This window comes from Pseudonaja textilis, chromosome 2 (genome assembly GCF_049901715.1).
Source record: "Pseudonaja textilis isolate UNSWEBS1 chromosome 2, rPseTex1.2, whole genome shotgun sequence".
Taxonomy (NCBI): domain Eukaryota; kingdom Metazoa; phylum Chordata; class Lepidosauria; order Squamata; family Elapidae; genus Pseudonaja; species Pseudonaja textilis.
In genome coordinates this window covers 41370886-41396098 of record NC_141991.1, presented here as the reverse complement: position 1 = coordinate 41396098, position 25213 = coordinate 41370886, and the positions used below count along the sequence as shown (strand labels likewise).

Below are 25213 nucleotides of genomic sequence, written 5' to 3'. Positions count from 1 at the left end.
GTGGGGCCACCTGGAAATGCGAAGGATCGGCCCCCGGTGTTTCTGCCAGCAAAAACGAAGCTCAAGAGGGCTGAGCTCTGTTTTCACTGGCAGAGGGTTGCAGGAGGTCGTCCCAGTCAAAAATGAAGCTCAGGAGCCTGCTTTCACTGGCAGAGCGCTTGGGCCGCCCCCGGCATGAGTGATGTCAAGCTGGCCACACCCACCCCAGCCCCCTGAGGTCAAACACATTCCTGATGTGGCCCTCAATGAAATCGAGTTTGACACTCCTGATATAAACATGGTTTCCTCAGCATCCACTAGGCCTATAGTTCATGTGGCTTTCATTTACTTGTTTCCAGCATCGCTGTTCTTTCCTCAAAGCTTTCTTTGAATGTAAAAATGATGGGTGGTTGCTTTGGGCAGTGGGGGGACATGCCCATTTGGCCAGAAGAATAAAAAAAACCTAAAATACTACAACCCAAAGTCATTGAGAGAGCCGATGAGAATCCTAAGTCAATAGCAGCCTCTCCCTTTTGTCACCTAATAAATGAGGCTCTGCTACCAAGTGTGCCCACCAGCGCTTTTCATTTTCTGGGAGAATCCATAGATGCTCTAAAAATTCTGACCATGGCCAGCAACTCAAAAAGCAGCATGTCCCTGTCCTGGAGGATTATTTGAAGCTAGCCCTGTGATTTATGCTCACTGTCTACATTTTTTTTTTTTTTGCTTTCCACAGTATTCCTGCTATTTCAGAAGATGAAGCCAAAGAAGCTTTTATCGAGTATGCTGCAAGCAAATGTTGCTACAGCAAAGCTCCAGCCAGAGACTTGGTGTTTCAGGATCTCCTAGCACTGAATACCTACAGAGTAAGCAGAACGTAGCATTAACATGTGTGTGCATGCACAAACTGTATATAAAGTCATGCACAGCTAGTCCTTGACTTACAACCATTTGTTTAGTGACCGTTTGAAGTTACCTCAGCACTGAAAAAAGTGACATATGACTATTTTTCTCGTTTACGACCGTTGCAGCATCGTGTGATCAGAATTTGGAAATTTGGCAACTGGCATGTGTTCAGTGTCCCGGGGTCTTGTAATCCCTTTTTGTGACCTTCTGACAGGCAAAGTGTCAACTCAAAAATATTTTTCTTGTCTTTTCGAATTGTCAGCAGAAAGGGAGTGGGGGGAGTAATGCATACCTTAGATAATTGCTAGGCGGCCAACGTGCAAGGTTATTACTGGAGAGCATGATTGATGACTCTTGGCTATGGATATGTCCCATTGGAGAATATACATCCAGGAGGTGGGGGAAGACCAGGGTCAAGGGTGAGATGAATGATGTGTCTCTGTGTCGGCTGCACCCAGATCACGCCAACATGTTCACTCCTAATAAATGATTTTTTTAAACTCAGAGATGCGGCTAGAGACTCATGATATGAATGTGGGTGTATTGTCGGAGTCCTGACACAAAGTCAGTGACATAGCCAGATTCACTGTATAACTTTGTTATCAACTTAACAACTGCAGTGATTCACTTAACACCTTGTGGCAGGAAGGCTATAAAATGGGACAAAACTCACTTAAGAACAGTCTTGCTTAGCAACAAAAATTTGAGACTACCTATATTACACTTGGACTATATGCTGCATAAAGACTTTGGTTGGAAATGTAGGTCACAAGCTTAAATAATTAAATAGTGAACAATTGGTACAAGAAGAGTGCTTTACATCTGTAGGTAAACTCATGACTTCAGCCCCAACTTTTTCCAATAAGATTGGAATATTTCTAATATATGCATGGAAAAGCTTTGAAGAGCCATTGCCCGTCAGTTGTTCCGCAATAAAACAAATTGACCTGTTTATGAATCTGTGAACCAAGAAGCCCCCTGATGTTCTTGATTTTATTACATGCAGTTTTCTTGCAAATGTTTATATTGTGCCTATTGATCTGAACATGTTCAGAAAGATTTGCAGTTTTCTGGCTTTTGTCAAGAATGTAAGGCAATTCACATTGAATATTTAAAAGTACAATAACATCAGCAGTTCGTACAAAACAATATGCAATTTCAGGATAAAATGGCTTAAGAAAGGGCATGTAGAAAATATGGGAAGTATATAGGTTTCTCTACTTCAAGGTGCCAGGGGTTCTCAATAGTGTACCTGAAGTGAATCCAACTGGAGGATAATTAAATCAGGAGCTATAACAGAGTAGATTCTTTCTCCAGTTATTATTCACCTTATTGAGAACAGCATGGCTGACTCAAATCTAGGGAGGATTACGATATTTATAATATACAATTTGTGTATATTCAACCAAGAGGTAGCAATTGATGAGAAGTTTCATTTTCCGCAAATGTATTCAGTGGTCTGAGATGAGACCATTCTTTAACTTCCATCTTCTGATCTGAATCCAAGGTGTGACAAAACATAGGCAAGTACAAACATTATGTTACATTGCACATTTTTGTCATTTTGGCATCATGGAAAGAAATGGACACCTATCTAACCCTGGAAGAATAATGCTTACTGTAGTGATGACTGTAAAAAAAAAAAAACTGGAGGAGTGGGGAGAATGTTAAGTAGACTGTCACTTCTGTTCAGATATGGTTTGTGTTTCTTTTGTGGCTGGCTGCTTTTTTTCCTTTTTTTCCTCCTTGTTCCTTTCCTTACCCATTTACTTTTTTTCAATAAAATATCAGTGGTGAATAAAGAACCTTCCAACCAGGAAATAAGTGATTGGAAAGAGAATAGAAATTGACAGCTTGATAATTCACTGTGGGGACACAAACACATAACATGATGTCCAGTTGGACTGAGAAAGTCATCTGTTGCTCAATGTCTTATGTACAGAATTGTATGTTTAAGAGACTGGAAGGAAAGAGGAACACAAACTTCATAAAATCAGATGACTTGCTGGCAGTTTGTAACTTGAGTTCAATTTTGGATAAATTTTACTTATGACTTTATAATATAGAACATAGCTTTCATCTTGTGGATCCTGATTGGTGGCTTGAATTGAAGTCAGTGGATATGGACCACATTCACCCTAAATCGTAACAGTAACAACAACAGTAACAAGTCATAAAGCTAGACAATCTTCCTTGTCAGCAACTACCATAATTAATATTATATTGTGCTAAAATGCTTGGAAATTCCTGGAAGTTTGGCATCCAGACAAATCAACCATCAGTAGACACATTGAGATAAATTCCCTTTACATACTATGTTAAAGATACAATCACAAGTCGGGGAAGGAAACTAACAGCCTAGAATACCTCTCTAAGTCCACATGAAGAGGAAATTGCACTAGGAAAACACACTCCTACCTGTGTTTCCCTGAAAATAAGACTGGGTCTTATTTTGGGCCCCAAAATAAGCACTAGGGCTTATTTTTTGGGAGGGGTGTGTGTCTTATTATTTTTCCATGTATAGAAGGCCGACTTCTGCTTGTTTGTGGCAGGGCAGGAGGCTGCATGGTGTGATAATGCCGCTGTGAGGCAGGGGAGAGTGGAATTGCTTACATACCCCGACACCTGCCTTACCTTGTGGCTGCAGCACCAGTATGCCAGTCAACCTTTTGCTCCATTGCAGCTGCAAGCAAGCAGAAGTGGGCTGGTGGCCACGTGGGCTCCTGCTGCACATCGCTACCAGTGCTGCCCCTGCAAGGCAGGTGTTGGGGCATGGATGGCCTGGCTGTGGGGGCCCTGAGGAAGTCAGTGTGGGGCACATGGACAGCTACACCACACCCTCATCTCACCTTGTGGTTGTGGCACCACGAGCAACTAGACAGAATGGGTGGCCAGCCAGCTGTGGAGCCTCTTAAGTAGGACTTATTTTGGGGATAAGTCTTATATTAGGTACATAAAAACATGCTAGGGTTTATTTTTGGGATATGGCTTATTTTCGGGGAAACATGATATGTATAAACAAACAACAAAACCTACCCTCCCTTACATTGATATTACCTAGCCTTGTAATGAAATGTGGGAACTCACAAAGCCCCAAGAAACCAGCATCAATAGCTTCTAATATCCTAGTTATGTAGACTAAGCAGAATAAAACTTTAGTTAAAGCAATCTTAACTGGCAGTTTCGATTATTTCATAAGTTGTTTCTTTATTATGTACTGTATAAAGATATTGGTCTTCTCTGCACTCCATGGCTGCCTTTGATAAGAGATTTCTGTTAACCTGCTATTTTTTGAGACTAAGCTGAAGTTTTTGTATTTATTTATATTTATAAATTTTTAAATACTTATTTATATTTTTATTGATTTTTTTTTAGTATTACTTGGAGACTTTCACTGAATCAAGGTCTTCATTATGGAAAACCATACCATATAGAGGTAAGTGTTGCTCTGCTATAGTAGAACATTGATTTTGCTGCTCCAATATATTGTACATTTGTCTTCAAATTTGTATTCCTCCTGGTGGTTGTTGGGGAAGTCATAGGGATGGCATTGGATTGTATTAAGCTTCATATGGGATTCAGATTTCATACTGGAGACATCTTGCTTGCCCATCATTAATTTTCATTGTGTCATGCCACATTCAATTTTGTTCTAATATTCAGACCTATTTATACATTCTTCTTTTAGTAGCAGCAATGTGGGCAGCAGAGACATGCTTCACCCTATAAGTTATAAGTGTGAGGATAGTTTCTGTATCCATGGAGTCTTCTGTATTCCAGGGCCTTATGCTTGATTCAGTACACTGGGAAACCATGTTTATAAGAGTCTTTTACCTCAGTTTGAGGAGGATATGAGGATAACCAAATCATAGGATGAAGCTAGTATACTTGTCCTCACTTTCAAACTTTAGTAGTGAACTTTTGCCTAGAGAAAGGATGATAGATGTGGCTTCACAGCACCAGTTCAGGATTAATCTGAGTTTAGAAAATTAATGATCTATTTACATCACTATAAGAATTTATTAATTTGGATACGGTAATGCATTTTGTGATTGCAGTATGTTGAAAGAGCTGCTTAAGAATTCCACTAGTATAATGAACTGTATAATTTGTTGAGTTCCTTGGAAGGGAGCTTTTTAATACTTAAATATTAATTCACTTATATAGATAGGATGAAATATATGAACTGCATGACATTCAGGCTTGATCTGCTTTCTGAGAAAAAATGGACTTCTTTTTGCTATTATTACTATTTTATATCCTGCCTTTCAGCCATAGGGAACTATTCTAAGAAAATAAACACAGTGTAAAAGGTGAGAATTTCAACTCTCAGAATTTTCTAACCAACATGATAAGTTTGGGAGTTGAAGTCCACAAATGGAGAGGGTCCAGGTTAAAAATGCAGTTAACTGGTTATCTAGTTGGGTAATGAAATATTTGAAAGTGAATAACCAAGCTCAATGAGCACTAAGGATTCCACAGTTCATCCCTGAGTATTCGCTTTCATTGAAATTAAATATGTATGTCCCAAGCTATGCTGCTGAAATGTTCGTGCACAAGATATTATAATATGACATTGTCCAATCATCCTTGCCTTCGATCAGGAGAACCTGTTGATTCTGCTATGTATGGTGCAGCTCCTTCTCCCTGGGACATGATAGTAGAAGTTCCTGAAATATTCAAAAACAACATTGTAAAAATTAAAGTGCCTCACACATCAACAGTAAAGGTACAGAAAGCAAAATAGGATAAAGTTCTAGTTGCCAAGACCTACTTACCCCTTCCCCTTCCTTCCTTCCTTCCTTCCTTCCTTCCTTCCTTCCTTCCTTCCTTCCTTCCTTCCTTCCTTCCTTCCTTCCTTCCTTCCTTCCTTCCTTCCTTCTCAGTACAACTCTGTGCTTTACATTATTTATTCATTGAGAATATATAAACTGCATTGCATTGTGTAGAGCTTGGTTTGGGAGGTGCACGTGTGCACAGAATTGCAGCCTTAATTCTCAGTCTTCTGCTGCTTCTCTGGAAGGTCAATAGCGATCACCGACTTTGCACTCTAGTTCAGACTTCTATCACTGTGGAACATTAATGGAGATTTCTTTGGGGTGGACTGAAGAAAGTAATTGGAGCGAGCTTGTCCACCTTTCCTATGAGGAGCTTGGGATTTGTATGGGAGTGCTGATGGTGCTTTAATAGCCATTTTGCCTAAATGGCCAGCCCATTTTCTTTTTATCTTACAAAAGAGGCAGGGGGTTAAAGTCATCCAAGTTCTGCATTCAGATATGCTTCATATGAAACAAATCCCGAGGGATGAGATGTAGTAGACATGCTGTTCATGGGAGATGCCAATAGGCAGAGGTGGACATGTTTGAGGCTTAAACACAATGTACAAACTGCCTTGTTTTCTCCTCACTGTTAGATTGTGATAAGTAGTTGTCAGATTGATTCTCATCCGGATAGAATATGTGGCAGGAAGATGGATCACTGATGACTTAAGCAATTAAACCAACTGGGATTGGTTTTTGAAGAAAATATTTTCTGGGAAAGCAAGTCTATTCTCTTGCATATATAACCGGGTAATATTTTATTTATAGAATTCTTAATATTTGGAATTTTTTGCTATTCAAAGAAAAACAAAAAGCACAGTAGAAAAATCCCCCCCCCCCCAAAAAAAAATCCTTGGGAAACTGAGGATGATTGTTGTGAGATCCATTTACCTAAATGATCGTGTATACATTTAGAACATTAAAAAACTAAATTTAGTACACCATTTCTTTTATTTACTAGTGTAAACCTTTGCCCCCCCGCAAAAAGGAACTGTTGCTATAGTTATAAGAATCATAAATGTCTTTAACTATGAAGCAATTATTACCAACTCTGAATTTTATTTTTATTTTATTTTGTTGCTGTGGAAGGGATTTTCAAGAGGACACTCTGGAGCATGGACAGAGCATTGAAGAGGGACAGTGCTGTTTAGAAGTTTTGTGTGTGTGTGCGTGCATATGTGCGTGTGTGTGTATGCATGCACGCACATACAATTGAAAATTGTGCAGAATTTATAAGTTAATGTCTGAAGTGAAAGAGGTTTAGGAAGACGATTGCAGTATGAGAATAAGGTAACTTTGGTGGAGATGTTGGGAACACCCCGGGCAAAGTGAAAAAGAAAAATATCTTTCTGATGCTGATGAATCATTTTACATTTCTTGTCAAAATTGAGCCAGTTGCAGTAAAAGTGAAAGGCTGCCTTTTAAACCTCTTTTTATTTGAAGGGATGTCCGATATGTGGCTGTTCTGGTAGACGACCCTGCACCCAGTGCCATGGCCTCACAAGGGTATGTACTTCTAAGTCAGTCTTGCTTCATGTGGAAAGAGCTTGTCCCCCTAAGATTTTTTTTTAAAAAAAACAAAAGATAAAAAAGTTGACATCCTAGGAGCAGTTTGCACTGATATAAATGATAAAAAGCGAGCAGTAGTGCTAATGAAAAGATTATGGTTGAAAAGCCTGCTTTCTAGAAAGTCTTATTGGTTCTCTGATGGGTCATTCATCCAGCCCTACTTACCATTATTTGAGGATGTTCCCTCCCAAACAAAGCCTCCATCTCACTGATTGTCTCCTGGGGAAGCAGGCTGAAGCCTGTTCAAGGCATTCCAGCATGGAGAGAGGAGTGTTTTTCACAGGAAATGGGAGAAGCTCTCCCACTTGGAGAGTCCGTGGTACGTGGAGGAAGTTCAAGGTGAGCTGGGCAGGGTAAACATCTGCTTTATTACAACTGGCCCACGAGTTCTATCCCCTTTGTACAGTGCTGCTTTGATTTGCAGCTTCCATACTGGTTGCCCTGGAAACTGCGAGGCTCTGAAATTGTCTGAAATTGTAATTGAAATGACTGGGGTCTTATATTTCTATAGGGCATTGGGCAGGAAATTCCTAGTGACTTCCTTCCGTGCCCCTCTTTTTAGAAAAGAACATTCTACCATAGAATGAAACCTGGCACAGAAGTAGCTTCAGCGTGGAACCATATTTTGCCTCTTCTTCTCTTTGAGAGGATGGGAACTGTGATTTGCTGTAATTTGACACAGGGATCAAAGTGTTTCTCAGACTCCTGTATTGACTATCTAGTGGTCAGCCAGCCATTTTGAGAAACGAGGTGAATGAACTCAGGCGCACCCCACAATTGGATGTGTTTCTTACACACTCACCAAATCCCTTTCTTGAACTCCGTCTGCAAGAAGACTTAGCAGCAGCTTTATCTCAGCTGCACAAATCCAGGTGTCCATTCTTTTGCAGTTAAGACTTCTTTTTAGAACTTTTTGCCATCTAGTGGTAATTACTTTAATAAATCCTTTGGGAAAAATCCCAAAAATCCTTTTTCAAGAGGCAACTGGATTTTCTGGTTTTTCTTTGAAGACGTTTCACTTCCCATCCAAGAAACTTCTTTTTTTTTTGGAAAATTTTTTTATTATTTTTTTAGACAAACATAGACAAACACAACATAAAAACATCAAGCCATCTTCCAGATATGTACATTCAGTGTGTCGGTTGGTTTACAAATTGTTTTGTGCATCCACTTCATAGTCATCACTTACAATTACTTGTACATGTTCTCATATTATCTATCAGATATTCCTAAATACATTGATATCATTATTAATCAATCATTTGACTATACTATTATTCATTCATGTTTTGCAAGATAATCCATATTTTAATTGATTTATTTTATGACAATTCATATTATCATCCCAAATCTATCCTATAATTATATTATGATTATAATAAAGATAATACATCTTTATATGTTCTTTATATTCTAAAAATCTACATATTTCATTACCATGTTTTATTGTTTAACCATTGATAAAATAAATCCCAAATCTTATAAAATTGCTTACCTTCTTGTTCTCTGATTTCAAATGTCAATCTACTCATTTCAGCACATTGCATTATTTTCTTAATAACTTCCTCCTGTGTTGGTATTTTCTCATTTTTCCAGTTTTTAGCAAATACAATCCTAGCTGCTGTTAATACATTTACAGTCAAATATTTCAATTCCTTACTGTATATTTCGGGTAAAATTCCTAATAAAAATATCTATGGTTTCAAGTCTATGTGGTTTTTTTTTTTTGTCATTTTTTTCCAACCATGTGTGGATTTTAGTCCAATATCTTTTAGCATCTGCGCATGTCCACCACATATGATAATATGAGCCAGGTATCTGATGACATTTCCAACATTTTTCAGATTTGTTCTTGAACATTCTTGCTATTCTTGTTGGGGGTAGATGCCACCCGTAAAACATCTTATACAAATTTTCTTTATATGCTGTTGACATTGTCATTTTATAATTTTGTGACCACAATTTTTGTCATTTCTCTAAATCAATCCCATATCAAAAATTTTTCCCTCAAGCAATCATTGTTTCTTTGACTTGTTCTTCTTCTAGCTTAATTTCTAATAAATATCCATACAATTTTTTAATTACCTTTTCATCAGTACTTGTCAAGATCTTATCTAAATCAGTCAATTTATAATAGAAACCTTCTGTTTTAGAATCTTTATCATATCTAGAATGCATTCGTGCATATGAAAACCAATTCATCTTTATAACTTGTTCCTCTTGTTTTTGTATAAATTTAGGTTCACCCTTTCCATTCAGTATTTTACAATATCTAACTGTTTGTTCCTTTTTATATATTATAGGATAAGAAAATGCTTCAATAGTTGATAACCAGACTGGAATTTTCAAATAACATTGCCTTTTAGTCTTCTCCCCATTTAACCACAGAGACTCCCGTATATAATGTCTTCTAAAATACCCCTGTGTTTTAGTTCCCTTGTACCATAGGAAGGCATGCCACCCCAACAACAAATCATGTCTTTCTAATGTCAGCAATCTAGTATTTCTTAATGTTTCTTAATGTTATCCCACATCAGATTTGTAGCTTGATAGTACAATTCCCAATTAGGCAAACCAAATTGTCCCCTTATTCTAGCTTCTTGCAAAAGTTTTAGTTTTATTCTTGCTTTCTTACCCTGCCATATATATTTCAACACAATTTTATTTAAATCTTCAAAGTAATCTTTCCCTAGCTTAATTGGAATTGTTTGACACAAATATAAAATTCTGGGTAATATATTCATCTTGATTGTTGATATTCTCCTTATTAATGATAAGTTTTCCCATTTCGTCAAATCTGTCGCTATCTATTGCTTGAGTTTAATATAATTATTCTCTTTATGTGTGCTACATCTTGCTGTCAAATATATCCCCAAATACTTGATCTTATTTGTGACCCGAATTTTCAAAACATCTGCCAATTCTTGCTTTTGTCTTAATAACATATTCTTTGTCAAGATCTTTGTCTTATTTATTTTCAGATCAGCTACCTTTCCATATACCTCTATCTTTTCTATCAGTTTTGATGCTGTTTCTAATGGATCTTCTAAAATGAAAACCAGATCATCCACAAATGCTTCCAATTTAAAGTCTTCCTTTTTAATTTTTATATCCTTTTCTTCTCTAATATTTCTGTTTAGCACTTCCAAAGTTAACACAAACAACAAAGGTGACAGTGGGCAGCCTTGTCTTGTTCCTTTTCTTATGTCAATAGAATCCATCAATTCTCCCTCTATCATTATCTTTGCTGCCAAGAAACTTCTTCAGCTCTGACTGGATGGTGGGGAATGGAAGGATTTATACTCCTTGCAGACAGCTGAACATTTGTTAGTTAGTTAGTTAGTTAGTTAGTTAACTTTATTGTCATTGCACCTTGTATAATGAAATCAAACACCATCTTCAGTGCACATCATGGCATGAAAATAAACACAAATACACATCTTTCACACTCCACACATTGAATTGAAAACCCCTGACACCACACCAACATTGCACTATACAGCAGAATTCAAAAGACCTACTGGCCTGGGATAGAAGCTGTTTTTCAGCCCATTTGTCCTTGTTTTTATTATTCTGTACTGTCTGCCAGATGCTAATAAATCAAAAAAAGGGTGCCCAGGATGAGATGGATCTTTATGAATGTTTTGAACTTTCTTAAGGCAGCAAGAGCTATAAAGCTCTTCCAAAGAGGGGAGAGGGCAACCAATGATCTTCTGGACGTTAACCCTCTGGAGTGCTTTCCTATCTGCCACTGTGCAATTGGCAAACCATACAGACGTGCAGTAAGTTAAGATACTCTCTTTTAGTGAGTCGTTAAGTCCATCTGGAGGTTTATCAATGTCATCAGGGTCACCTGAGTGGTGCAAACAGTGTGGAGCTTCTTGGAATTGTTGAAAGGACTGTGTTGTAGACTGGAGATAGATAATGTCTTATCCATCCCCCTCTGTTGAGAGAGGGCTGTTCCATTTTGACATAGATGACCTCTTTGACTCTTCTTTCTAAAAGAATTCAAATGATCAGCCGTCTGCAAGGAGTATAAATCCTTCCATTCCCCACCATTCCCCACCATCCAGTCAGAGCTGAAGAAGCTTCTTGGTTGAGAAGCTAAACGTCTTCAAAGAAAAAACCAGAAAGTCCAGTTGCCTCTTGAAAAAAGCACCTTTGGGACAACCATGACCTGGATGACTGAGAAGAATCTCCATAGACACTTTGGGGAAAATGTTTCAGTCGACTGCTTGGATTTTACAGACTATCACATCATACCCTCTATATAGGAATAAGGATCTGCCATGCAGCATTATGCAGCGGTGCTTCTGGTTCCATTGTAAGCAATGATGCATGTTCTGTGCCTCCTGAAGACACAGAGGAGCTATTTAGCAACGATTGCCGCTATTGTCAATAGCACCTGGCTGCACAGCTTTCAGTGTGAATTTATTTACAGAAAGAACGATGACTGTGATGGTTGGGCCATCTCCTCATTACCGGCAGCTCAGACTATCTTATTTATTATTCTATCAACCATCAAGAGTGGAGCTTTACAAAGTGATGACAGTTTCCATGGAAGTAAGAATTTTTAGAAGGAAGGAATTTCATAATGAGGCATCTTCCTATCACTTTCACAATCCTACCCAATCTTAAAGCCACTCGATAGAGTGCTGTGTTTTTTTTTTAAAGAGGAGCACAAAGATCTGCTTTTGACTAATGAAAAGTTTGTTGGTGGAAATCCCGTTAATTTGATGCTCTTTCATTTGATGTTATATGTCAACAGAAGCAATGTTGGGTCTGTAATGGAACAGGATCCCAGTTCACTAATCAGAGGTGTTCTTCTTGTTCTGGAACGGGAACAACGATGTACGTGAGTTTGTGTACTATTTTTTTATTTGCACTCTAGGCTTGAATATGAGAAAATGATTTATTTGCACTCTAGGCTTACATGTGAGTAAATAATGTAATAATGGATTGTCCTACATGATGCCAAACCTTTAAGCTAGACTGAGATGAGGAAACCAAGGTTATGATGCTAATTCTACTTTTATTATAAGGTTACAGCAATAAAATCATGTAAGTTGGAATATACCTTCCCCCTTCCCTCCCTTAATTTTGGTGAGAACTGCGAAGGTCCTGTCTAAGTCATCCTAAGATGCTTCTATGATGTTTCTGCTTTGGACTCAGATTTCTTTTATCTAATATTGGTTGTGGCTTTTCCTCCAGTTCCTCAAGTTACTTTTTGACCCACGTGCGTGTGTTCAAATATTGGAATAACATTTACACAGAACTGTGGTGGTGCAATGATTAGAATGCAGTATTGCAGGCTGACTCTGCCCACAGCCAGGATTTTGGCTCAAGATTGATTCAGCCTTTCATCCTTCTGAGGTCGGTAAAATGAGGACAGAGATTGTTGGGGAAAATTGCTGAATTTGTAAACTACTCAGAGTGCTATAAAACACTATGGAGAGGTATATAACTCTTCAGTGCTATTGCTGTTGCTGCATCATCATCATACTAGTCATTGTTTATCCACATTGTTTATCTTCTGCATGTTTCCAACCAATATGATCTTGAGCTTTCGTTTATCAACTGGGTCTGCAATACTTGCTGATGTTGTGGGTCCGTCTTGTTTTAGGTCTCTTGTGGACATAAAAACAGGTGGATTTCCTACCTGTACATACTGACTACTATTGCTATGTGAGGCCACATATTACTTCAGTTTGTTTAGCTGCTTCATCCCCAGGCACTGAAGTAATCTGCTTTGGAGTGATGCCTCATTGAAAAATAAGATACCTGATGTTGGCTCCAGTTGAAAGTCCTGAAGTGGGCCACTTCACCTTGCTACTTTGCAGCATAGCTGTCTTCTGTGCATGTGATGTTGGGAACATATTGTCTAGAACAGGACTGTCAAACTTGATTTCATTGAGGGTCACATCAGGGTTGTGTTTGATCTTGGGGGGGCTGGGGGGCGTGGCCGGAAGGCCCTGGCCAGCTCAACGTCACTCGAGGCTCTGTTTTTGGCCACGACGTTCTCCTGCAGCCCTCTGCAAAAACGGAACTCGGGAGCTGCACGTGGCCCACCCGGGCTCTGTTTTCAGCCACAACAGCCTCCTGCAGCCCTCTGCCAGTGAAAAGGAAGCTCAGGGAGGTCCGCTTTTGCTGGCAGAGGCACCGTGGGCCAGTCCTTCGCTGTTTCCAGGGCGGCCCCAAGGACCAGATCTAAGCACCCTGTGGGCCAGATCTGGCCCGTGGGCCTTGAGTTTGACACCCCTGGTCTAGAAGGAACTGTATTGCTTTGTGGAACTGTATTGGAGAGGCCTCATTCAAAGCAACAGGTCCCTATGAGGCTTTGCATGGATCTCCCGAATAAGTATGCGCGCAAAATAGGTTATTTATCTGTCACATCATCATGTGGACTTGAAGCAATAGACACGGAGCTTCCTGGTTTCAGATCTCACTCTTAAACTGAACTTACTAAGATTGTCTAATAGAGGAAGATAAAGTGGAGCAACATAAAGAGGAAGCATAATTTTGAATGTCCTTAGAGAAATGAGAACACATTAAGAAAACAGCATACGAAGGTGCAATAGAAATGCTAATGTTACTTTTGTTGAAAGAACCAGAATCCTGAACTAATTGAAATGTAGCTTGAAAAAGAGCCCTCATTTTGATATGCAGCTGTCTGAGAAACCAGAAAGAGAAAAATAAGTCTCTTTTGTTCTGCTCTGCATTTCAAATAAATATTTAGTGGCTTTCAGAAGCTACACCAGCATGGAAATCGAATACATCTCTAGTGAATCAAGAAAAGATCCTTGCTTGGATTGTGTGTCTCCTCCAGTTCTGTTTGGGCCTTATAAACAAGTATGAAAGTGACCATGTGAGCTATGATGAGCAGCCCCACTGGTTCTTTAAAGTTGCACTGGAGTTGTCAATGTAGAGCTGGTTTCCATGAATATAATGCAATTTTCTATAGCCAGGAGTCCTTGAATGTACTGTAGATTTGTCCAGTATGAAGGCTTTGATTGATACCTGTGATGGTATACAGTATCATCCACCTCCAAAATCTGCTAATTCCTGAGTTTCCTAGTTGGTAACAATGATAGCAGTCAGAAATACCTGTCTGGAATGAGTCAGTATTTAGTTTATCCTAACTAAAAATTATTATTCTAACACCTACCAGATCCAGCAGATGGTGCCATTACCCAGCAGAATAGCTGAACAAAAAAGGGAGCTGTATTTATTTATTCTTGAATTCCTATAGATAATTTCATCCCATAAAGGAAGAAATTACTATTATTTTTAATATCTAAGCCATTGGAAAAAAGAAGTAAGAAGGAACTTAGATACTTGTGAAATTATACCTTGGACATTTAAAAGTTTTCTTTTGCCAATTCTGTTTATTTTTCTTGTATTTTGGAGACAGTACATAGACTGTCGTATTTTTGCATTATGTTATTACAGGCAATTTTTTCACTTGTGTATCACTCATTTGGGAAACCCAAAGGCTTCTAGGCTTCTTGATTCATAAATAAAACTTCATATCAACCGATTTTATTCTATGTAGCTGCTGGAATTCATTGTTAATTAGTTTGTTGCTAGAATAGATGAAGAAATATATTACTTTTATCATTATTGTACTTTTGATCCACCCAGATTACTAGAGTTCTCAGGATACATTAGAAAGTTATATAAAATATTAAATACATAAATAATATGAAACATTAAATAGTATAGGAAATGTATAATACAAATCACCATCCCATATTAATGAAGAGAAGAAAATAATCAGGAAACTTCAAGTACAAAGACTGGTCTCTCTTCCAAGGATATTGACCAGGAAATAGATGTAAGGTCACTAATGTGGTATGATGGTTTAATTGTGAAGCTGCAATTAAGAGATCCAGGTTGAAGTTTGCACTTACAACTCTGGATAGCTTTGGACTACAGGTAATCATTGATTTACAACAGTTCATTTAGTGACTGTTTAAGTTACAACGGCACTGAAAAAAGTGACTTTTGACCGTTTTTCATACTTACAACCGTTGTAACATCTATGTGGTCACATGATAAAACTTCAGACATTTGGCAACTGAGTTACATTTATTTAGGGTTCCGAGGTCATCTGATCACCTTTGAGACCTTCTGACAAACAAAATCAATGGGGAAGTCCGGTTCACTTAATTGTGTTACTAACTTAGCAGCTGCAGTGATTCACTTAACTGCTAAGTGGTTCACTTAACAACTGTGGCAAGACCGGTCATAAAATGGGGCAAAATTAACAACTGTCTCACTTAGCAACAGATAATTTGGGCTCAATTGTAGTTGTAAGTTGAGGACTACCTGTATTCTCTCTTAATTTGTAGCGTACATATAATGAGTTGACACACACATGAACGACCCTTGAATTCCCAGAAGGAAGTATTAAGAAACAGTCTTAACATAAAAAGAAACAGTCTTTTAGCATAATTGACTCTGGTGATTTTCTTGGCAAGACTACAGAAGGCCCCAGAGGAAAGATAAGAATTAAATGTAATGATTGATACAATCAGTAATGTCCATTTGTCCCATCCACACATGCCTGCATGTTCCACATGTACATCTCAGTAACCCAGTCTGTCCAGGGATCATCTTCCTTATTAGGAAAATGACTTCAGAAATTCAATGAAAGTCTTGAGATGGAGAAGATTCACCAGCTATCTTACAGCTTTAGACCTTTCACAGGTTGTACAGCCCAAGCTCAATGCACCCTGGCTTTTGCCAAATGTCGTCATTTATTGAGTCGTTTTGACCTAGTTCCATGTAAAATATTAATTGTAGGCAACCTGAGGGTACAGTGTCCTGAGGAAAACATCCTGAAATTGAACAGGCATACCTTTTTCCTGCTATTTGTGGTGCTTTTCTTTTTATTTAGATGCAAAACAATTTGTGTTCCTCACAAGAATTCTGAAAGGGGTTCTTTCTGCCTCTTTAAAAGCAGTCTTTTTGGTCCAGTGGCTCATCTTAGAATCTAGAAATTAAGGGGAAAATATCTCTGAAATTGGCAGGGAAAGATGGAAAGAGAAATTAACTTCCTCTAGTGGCTTAGTTAAGTAACTTACTATAGAAGAAGATGGGATGAAACTACTGTACATCAAAAAGAAATAAACTGACGTTTCTTTAAGCAAGTGCTAGTGGGTTTTAAGCCAAGGTGTTAAGAACTTAAAAGGTTCATTCTTGTTAGATTTCTCCAGCCCAACTGCTGCATGGATCCTGCTGTTATTTCCACTCTCTGAAAATGTCTTGTCTCATTTCCTTCATAGGTGCAATGCCTGTTCTGGCCTGGGGACAACTGCTTGTATAGACTGTGGAGGAACAGGAAAGTTGCTGACATACATTGAGCTGCAAGTTGAATGGCAAGTTGTGCCAGCTTATAGACTGAAGAACAGCCTTTCTCATTCCAGCCTTTTGTTTCTCACAGAGGTCCAAAGATTCCTTTGGGTGTTTCCCAAGTTAGGGGATAGAGACATAACAGTCTCCTGCAGTTCTCCCTTTCCCTCTTCCTTGCAAATTTGGATCCACACTGTTCCCAGCCCTGAAGTAACATGGAGGCTTCAAGTCTTGATAGTTTTTGATAGACCTGTCCTGAAAATTTTTTTTAATCCACTTTCTTTCAGAGACATCCAATTTGCAAGCCATATTTATGCAGTGGGTTGGTTGCTGGGTTATTTATTGGTTTGGTTGCTCAGGTATTTATTTACAGTTTACAAAGAGAAGAAAAAAAAGCAAAATGCATAGGAATTAGAAATTGTAGGCATGATTTAGGAATGTTTCTAAAGCAAAATGAAGTAAAATTAAAAGAAAGGGGGGAAAACCACTCAATTGGAAAAAAAATCTCAGTTTTATTCTTACATGTATGTCAGACAAGATAAAAAAAATGAAGATTTTACCATTTTCAAAACTTATATTACATTGCATTATTACTAAAATCAAACAATAGGTTAATTGTGAGATATTTTAGATTTCATTCTCTCTCTATATCTAGATAGAAGACAGACAGACAGACAGACAGACATATCATAAGCAATCATAGTTAGTTTTAGTGGGCCCAAGTCTTGAATGTGACAGAAAGCTGTGTATAAAATTGTACTCCATGAACAATATCTAGGTTAGATTATAACATAAGGCTTGTTTCACATGTATGAAGTTATTTGGGCTGTTGATGAAAACTCCCATAATTTAAGCCGTCATTCCTCTAAGGAAGCATTTCAGTGTGACCATTTGGAATTTTGTGGAGCCTCTACAAATGGAACTGTCAAAAACAGTTATAATAGTCAAAATCTTGAAAATTGGACTTCAATCTTTTGTTGCTTAACTTGGCAGTACAAGACTAGATTAAGACCTGTATTTCAGAGCCACCATTAACCATCCTTTAGAAGCAATGCAGGGGTTTCACTTCATTTTATCTCTTTCACATAATACAACATAATCATGGCTAAAACATACAATGAACAGTTGCAGGAACTGGGCTTGGCTAGTTTAGTAAAGAGAAGGACCAGGGGGAGACATGATAGCGGTCTTCCAATATTTGAGGGGCTGCCACAGGGAGGAAGGGGTCAAGCTATTTTCTATAGCTCCTGTAGGTCAGACAAGGAATAATGGATGGAAACTGAACAAGGAGAGATTTAACCTGGAAACAAGGAGAAACTTTCTGACAGTGAGAACAATCAACCAATGGAAGTTGTGGGAGTGCCATCAGTTGAGACTTTCAAGAAGAGATTGCCATTTGTCAGAAATGGTGGGCTTGGGCGGGGGGTTGGACTAGATGACCTACAAGGTCCCTTCCAACTCTGATTATCTGTATCTGTGTATGGCTGCCTCATTGCTGATCTATATTAGAAGCAATCCAATTTACTGTGAAAATAGAGCATGCACTTTGTAAACAGTGTTGTTTGCCTTCACAGGAAAAATAACATATTTGAATACGTGGTGGATGAAAGAACTGGGTTTCCTACTGAACTCTTCAAAGCAGTTAAAGGGAAGAAGCTATTTGTGGATGAGCAATACTTGGTAATGAAATATTTATGGTACAAGCAGGAGGGCTTACCCCGTGGCAGGTTTAAAAAAAGCAATTTGAATGCATGTATTTACACACTTATGCATGCGTGAATATATATATGTGCATGTTGCACAAACACTCAGGGCAACTTATAACAATTAAAAATAGCACAATATAAATATCAGTAGTCCTTGATTATGACTGGTTGCTTAGAAACTGTGCAAAGTTAGAATGGATCCCTCCCAAAAGGTACTTATGAACCAGTTCCAAAATTCTGAAGGCCCCCTCCAATCACGTGACTGCATTTCAGGCAGACGGCAATTGGCTCACATTTATAACTTGTTTGCAGTTTCTGACAGTTACATAATCATAATTTACAAAAAAAAAAAAATGCTGAAAATTAGCATTTGCTTCAGGTTTTTTTTTTTTGCAAAAATGTTCCATAGCAAAGTTCGCTTAACAACTACTGCATTTGCTTAATGACTACTGAAAAAAAGGGTCATAACAGGTAGTCATGTGATGATCCTCTTTATGATTGTCATGACTTACAACAATAATGGACAAGTTCTGTTAAGTCATAAGTCAAGAACTTCCCGCATTGTACCCTTTCTGTTATAGTGTCCATCTTACAAAACATCCTTCCTCTGGAGATTAGGATGGTTTTGACCCTGCTGGACTTTTGTAAGGTCTTCAGACTTGATTCTGTGCCCAAGCTGGAGTCCCTGAGTATGTGCAGGGGCAGGTTTCTTGGCTCTATTAGTAGTTTGGGCTATGATGTTTCTTGGCTGCTGTGTATTTTAATTTTTATAACATTTGTTTTTTTTTTTAAAAAAAACATCTTTATTTTAATTTTGTTCACTTCCTAGAACCACTTGTTGAGATGGCCAGTCGTATAAATCCAATGAATGAATGAAAAATAAATAAATAAACTCCAGCAATATACCTTCGTCCATTTGTCCGTGGACCTATCAATCTATCCAGCACTGGATGGAAACTTATCAAAGAGAGAACCAATTTAGAAATAAGGAGAAATTTCCTGACACTGAGAGCAATCAATCAGTGGTATGGCTTGCCTTCAGAAGTTGTGAATGCTCCAACAGTGGAGGTTTTGAAGAAGAGAGTGGACAGCCATTTGTCCAGAATAGTATAGGGTCTCCTGCTTTGGCAGGAAAGAAGACCTTCCAACTCTGTTATTCTATATTCTACTTATCTTCATGGATGTTGTTTATGAAGATCCAGCCCACTATTTAGTACAAGGGTCTTCGAACTTGGCAAGTTTAAGACTTGTGGACTTCAACTCCCAGAATTCCTGAGCTAACATGACTGGAGGAGGAATTCTGGGAGTTGAAGTCCACAAGTCTTAAAGCTGTCAAGTTTGAAGACCCATGATTTAGTATATATCCTTCTTTAATGGTACTGATCTCAGCAGTCCCTTTCTTCATTGTAAATACAATCACCGGCCATCAACACGTCAATCAACCAATAGGAAGGCACCACATAAATGTGAAGCATAGAGCAGCCCAAAGCACATATTCCATTTGAGAGAATGTTCCCTGAAGATGAGCTGCAGCACAAGTCCGAAAGCTCAAAAGAGTAAAAAACTCTGGTCCCAATGACTAACCCAAATTAGATATTATAAATACTTCACTGTTGTCCAGTGCATCTGAAAAATACCAAACCAAAGGTAGCTTTTATCCCAGTTTTCATTGTTGGGGTTAATTTATTGTTTCATTGAACGTCCATCCACATCATCCCATGGATGTGTTTTCCTTCTGTCTCTGCTTACTTTCTTAGTTACTTAATTTGCTTATTTTAATTTGTATGGTGGTCTGAGGACTTAACAGTGTTAAAAATATCACAGCATGAAAGCAGCGGTTGAAAAATAAAAAAAATGTAATGTATTTGTGACAAAGTATGATTCTCAAATATGTACATTTACAGTGAGGTTATATGTTCACTGACCCAGTGCCTGGGGCAAGAATCAAGTCTTTGAGGCTTTCTTAAAGGCTGGAAAGATGAAGAAATCAGAGAGGGACCTTTTTTTAGAGCAGGGACTGCAAAAGAGAAAGGTGCCTTCTGGATGCCATCAGATGATATACTATTTAATTGGTAGGACCTGGATTATGCCAGTCCTGTTGCATGTTGTATAATAGGCAGAAATCATTACTGTCCCTCGAATATTCAGCTCTGGGCTGTGTAGGACATTTTGGATGTCAATCAGCACCTTGAATTGCACCTGGAAATGTATTGGCAACCAGTGAAGTTCACACAGTTATAGCGTTACATGGATGTATTGAGACACCCCTATATCTACTTGCACTGCTTTGTTCAGGACTAGCATGAGCTTCCAAGGGCAGCCTTGTATAGAGCACACTGCAGGAAAAGCATTCAGCCAGTAAAAAAATTCAGTTACCCAGATTCTACCCGGATTATGGAGTCATTAAAAGAAGATGATGAGTTATGTTTCTATTAGTGTAGGGCAATAACATTAGTCATCCCTTCTTTTTATTACTCTAAAGTTTTGTATCTCCTAAAAATGTTGTTTTCCTAGGTTCATCCAGTGACGAATTTCCCTATCAGTGCTGTTAATCAAGCTTCCCGAAATGCCATTGAACAACATCAAGCTCAGTTTGGATCCACCACACGAATATTGAGACAGGTGAGAGCAACAGAGATTGGCAAAACTTTTTTTGTAATAGGGAGGTTCCACCACAGTACTATGGATTAGCTGATTTATACTCCCTTCTGATAAGGAGTATAAAGAAAAGGAAAATATGTGATGGTGGCAAATATCTGTAGCTCGGCTATAGGATGAAGGTGAAGGTTCGTTCTCCCAGCTTGTGGAGAAGCCACATTCGGAAACCAACTCACAGGCTTGGAGAACGAACCTCCACCCTTAAAGGGAAATATCTCTGGGCATGGAGCTATTCCATTCTCACAGGAGGCCATAATAAAATCTTTTAATGTGTGTTATTAATTTGTTGCCCTTGTGTCGCTGAGCAAATTGTGCATGATGTAAGGGTACATCTATACCCCAAATATGTGGTTCTTAGGTCTCCTGTTAAAGCCGCATGCAAATTAAAACTTAAGGAAATAGAATTAAAAATTTACTAATTGTATTAAACTAAAATTAATTATTTAATTTTTATAATTTAAATTTATCCGGCTGCCTTTTAAAATGCAGCTTGTGGCCTATTATTCAAAGAGGTGATATAGTCTCAACTCCAAAACTTACTACTAGGGACTCTTCTAGTTCCTACAATCTATTCTTGTTTTCCAATTCCTTTTTGTGTTTCATGTTAGATTCATATCAATTAGGGATGGAGACAACTCTAGGACTGTGAAGCTTCTGCATATTCTTTTTAAGGATAAAACATCTATGGTTATGGGCAGAGGAGCTGGGTTGGGTGAGGGGCTTAAGTATTTGTCACCTTGTCATTTCTATCATTTCAAAACAAAGTTGATAGGAATCAAGGGGTACAAGAGGTAGAGAGATTTTGACCTACATTGCAACTTTAATATATTGTCCAAAATGCTTATTTACTGGAATCATAAATCTAGGACCACTGTTTTTACTGCAAGTGAGCCACAAATTGCAGTGTTATTCTTCTTGTGAGGACAAAAAACCTAGATTGCAATGAACACCTCGAGCAGTTTCTTGTTCTTTGCTTGTATTAATGTCTCTGTCAAAAGGAAGATTCAGTGCCAAGGGTTCCTTTTTAATATACTTTGGTACTATTTCCCATGTAGCCACATCTCAAAGCAATTTACACTTTAATAACATGATTAAAAACTAATCCATATATCTTAAAAAATATACAACGTATTCATTATGCTTGAGTGGGAAAGAAAACAAAAAGATGCAGAAAAAGCTTAAATTACAAGAAATTGTCTTTATGGACACCCTAATGGATGTACTAGGAAGTACAGAGAGTCCAGAGATGCAGTCTTCTACATAAAATAAATGTTTTAATTTAATTAATTAAAAGAATAAATGAATGAGATATTTTAAAAGAATATTGCAGAATTATTTCCAGTAACGGCACCTTCCTGAGTGATAAACAGTGATCGATATGAAGGAGGTAGAGAGACAATACATATACTGCCTTAATAGCAATAGCACTTAGACTTATATACCACTTCACAGTGCTTTACTAAGCCCTTTCTAAGCATTTTACAGAATCAGCCTATTGCGCCCAACAATCTGGGTCCTCATTTACTGACCTCGGAAGGATGGAAGGCTGAGTCAACCTTGAGCTGGTGAGACTCAAACTACTGAACTGCTGGCAGCCAGCAAACAGCAGAAGTAGCCTGCAATACTGCATTCTAACCAGTGCACCACCACCATGGCTCTTAATCTCTCTCTCTCTCTCTCTCTCTCTCTCTCTCTCTCTCTCTCTCTCTCTCTCTCTCTCACACACACACACACACACACACACACACACACAAAGGAGGGGTACAAGTGAAATAAATTACTGTTTGGATGGATGCAAGGGAATATATATTCCAGTTATATACAGCATAAGGGTCAGTCTTAGACATTGAAATTATAAACAAACAAGTGTTCAAAGAAGCTAGAAAGATTAAGAAAACAAGTAAATTATAGCAGCAGGCCATTGTTAGTTTGGTTACTTTATATCCAGGTGTCATTATCTATGCATGCATTTTTATTCTACCTCTTCTCTAAGGTGGCAGGCTCACAGTAGTGGTGGGGAATCTCCTCTTATTTTGTGCCCAAAACTGGCCTTAGAGTACAAGATGAATGACTGGCCCAAGGTAATGCAGGACACTCAACAATTATAAGGGAATTTGAGCCTCTCTTTAAACCTCTCTTACTTATGGACCCTCTTCAGTTTGCTTTCAAAAATTCTCTGAGCCACTGAGGATCAATATAGTGTAAGGCAAGGGTCTTCAAACTTGGCAAGTTTAAGACGTGAGGACTTCAACTCCCAGAATTCCTAAGCTAATATGACTGGAGGAGGAATTCTGGGAATTGAAGTCCACAAGTCTTAAAGCTGTCAAGTTTGCAGACCCCTGGTGTAAGGATTCCTTCCCTGATGATCACCTGATAAAAAGGGGGTGCTCAGAGTAAAAACAAAGGGATGGGAAGGGAAAGAGATCCTCTCCCCAAGGGGAGATCACCAGCTGGATTTCTGGTAATTGATCATCCCTAAATAATAGTTGCAAAACTATACCAATCTGTTTCTTAAGAGTCGGCCGTTCGAAGGATGACAATTATACCTTTTGTCTTTTGGCAGAGACAAACCATTGAGCTGGTATTTCTTACCAAAGTGGAATATGAATGGCATAGGAAATCCTATTCCTATTATGTCTATGGGAATGAGCACAAGGTGTATGTGGAGGATTATCCTAAAAAGTGTGGCTGTACTATTATATGAGACATGGACCTTCGAACCACGGATGGAGAAACTCTGATCATTCCTGCATTATGTCTGCTCTTCAGCTTTTCTCCCCCAATTCTATTTTTTAGAAGTCATGTATCTCAGATGAATTATAAACAATTGTGTTAACCTTTAAATGAAGACCTTCAGACTTCTACAGCTGAAACACTCTGCATATTTTTTGTAAAATTGAATGTTTGTTGTTCTTGATAGTTAAAAATACTTGTGTTGGTATATATTAGTTATAACAAATGTTAAAAAGTTGAAGTCAAACATGTCAGAGATTCCGTTCATGTTAAAAAGTTGAAGTCAAACATGCCAAAGATTCCATTCCTTTTCCATTTCTGATTGTGCTTAGTTTCTTCTCGCAAACTGAATTAATTTGTTATGTTCTGAACATTTAATGCAGGGGTGTCAAATTCAATTTTATTGAGGGCCACATCAGGTTTGTGTTTGACCTTGTGGGGCTGGGGTGGGTGTGGCCAGGGTGGGCGTGGTCAGCATGATGTCACTTGTGTTGGGGGGCACCTGTGGCCCGAGACCTCTGCCAGTGTAAACAGGCTCCCAAGCTCCATTTTTTGGCTGCGACAGCCTACTGCAACACTCTGCCAGCCAAAATGGAGCTCGGGAGGGCCGTGTGCAGCCCTCGTGAGCTCCATTTTTGTTGGCAGAGGCACTGCAGGCAGAGGCACAGAGGCACTTTGCTATTTCCAGGGCAGCCCTGCAGGCCAGATCTAAGCACCCTGTGGGCTGGATCTGGGTCCTGGGCCTTGTATTGACACCCCTGCTTTAATGGAATATTTTGTTTCACTAACTTGGTACCCTTGGTGTGCACTGTTGCCCAATTCCAGATATAATTTTGGATTTTTTTTATCACTAATTTTTAGTTGCACTCTTTTTTTTTAGCATACAGTTTCAATATAAATCAGGAAATGGGTAATCCAAAGTGACAGAAAGTCTAAGACTTTGTAGAGGCTAAAACTTTTAAATGATTTTGTTCATGGTTAATTCTTCAGTTGAATACTATTATAACATGTCATTGATAGGACTGTATATAAGTAATGCTAATTCACTTTACTCTCACTTTAATGATTGCAAACAGAAAATATCATGTCCTAGTAACCATGTATTATAATCTTTCTGGCCTGAAATTGGAACTAATAAAGTGCAGTGATTCTAAACATATTGCAATAAAAAAAATGAACACTCTGATACGCTGGTATGAAGTTTTAAATTTTCTTGTATAATATCATAAAGATTTTATAAAGTTATGTCCTTTTTTCAAGTGCTGGATGGAATGGCTCTATCTTAAAAAGCATTGTAACAAAATGGATTATAGAAAAGAACAAAAAAGAAAAATATGGTTTCAGTGGAATAAGAAAGAAACGGATAGAAACAGAAATAGCAATCAAAGGGAAAATATTGAAGGATTTGGTTCTGTCATCTAATATGCTTTTAAATTGTGAGTACCCCTGGCTCCTTCCTATTGTGAAGATTCCTTTGGAGAAAGCTGA

General features: G+C 38.3%; 1 protein-coding gene across 3 annotated transcripts in view; it reads left to right on the top strand.

Annotated features, from left to right (window-relative positions):
• The window catches only part of LOC113451300 (protein SSUH2 homolog), a 38936-nt gene extending 14025 nt beyond the window's left edge, over positions 1 to 24911 (top strand). For all 3 annotated transcript variants that reach the window (XM_087923710.1, XM_087923712.1, XM_087923711.1), the window contains 9 exons: positions 716 to 845; positions 4261 to 4321; positions 5490 to 5614; positions 7149 to 7211; positions 12043 to 12125; positions 16562 to 16654; positions 18203 to 18308; positions 20849 to 20956; positions 23556 to 24911. In XM_087923710.1, coding sequence (XP_087779836.1) covers positions 716 to 845; positions 4261 to 4321; positions 5490 to 5614; positions 7149 to 7211; positions 12043 to 12125; positions 16562 to 16654; positions 18203 to 18308; positions 20849 to 20956; positions 23556 to 23696 — 910 coding nt within the window. In that variant the 3' untranslated portion in view covers positions 23697 to 24911. The remainder of the gene's footprint in view (positions 1 to 715; positions 846 to 4260; positions 4322 to 5489; positions 5615 to 7148; positions 7212 to 12042; positions 12126 to 16561; positions 16655 to 18202; positions 18309 to 20848; positions 20957 to 23555) is intronic.
• The last annotated feature ends 302 nt before the right edge of the window (positions 24912 to 25213 follow it).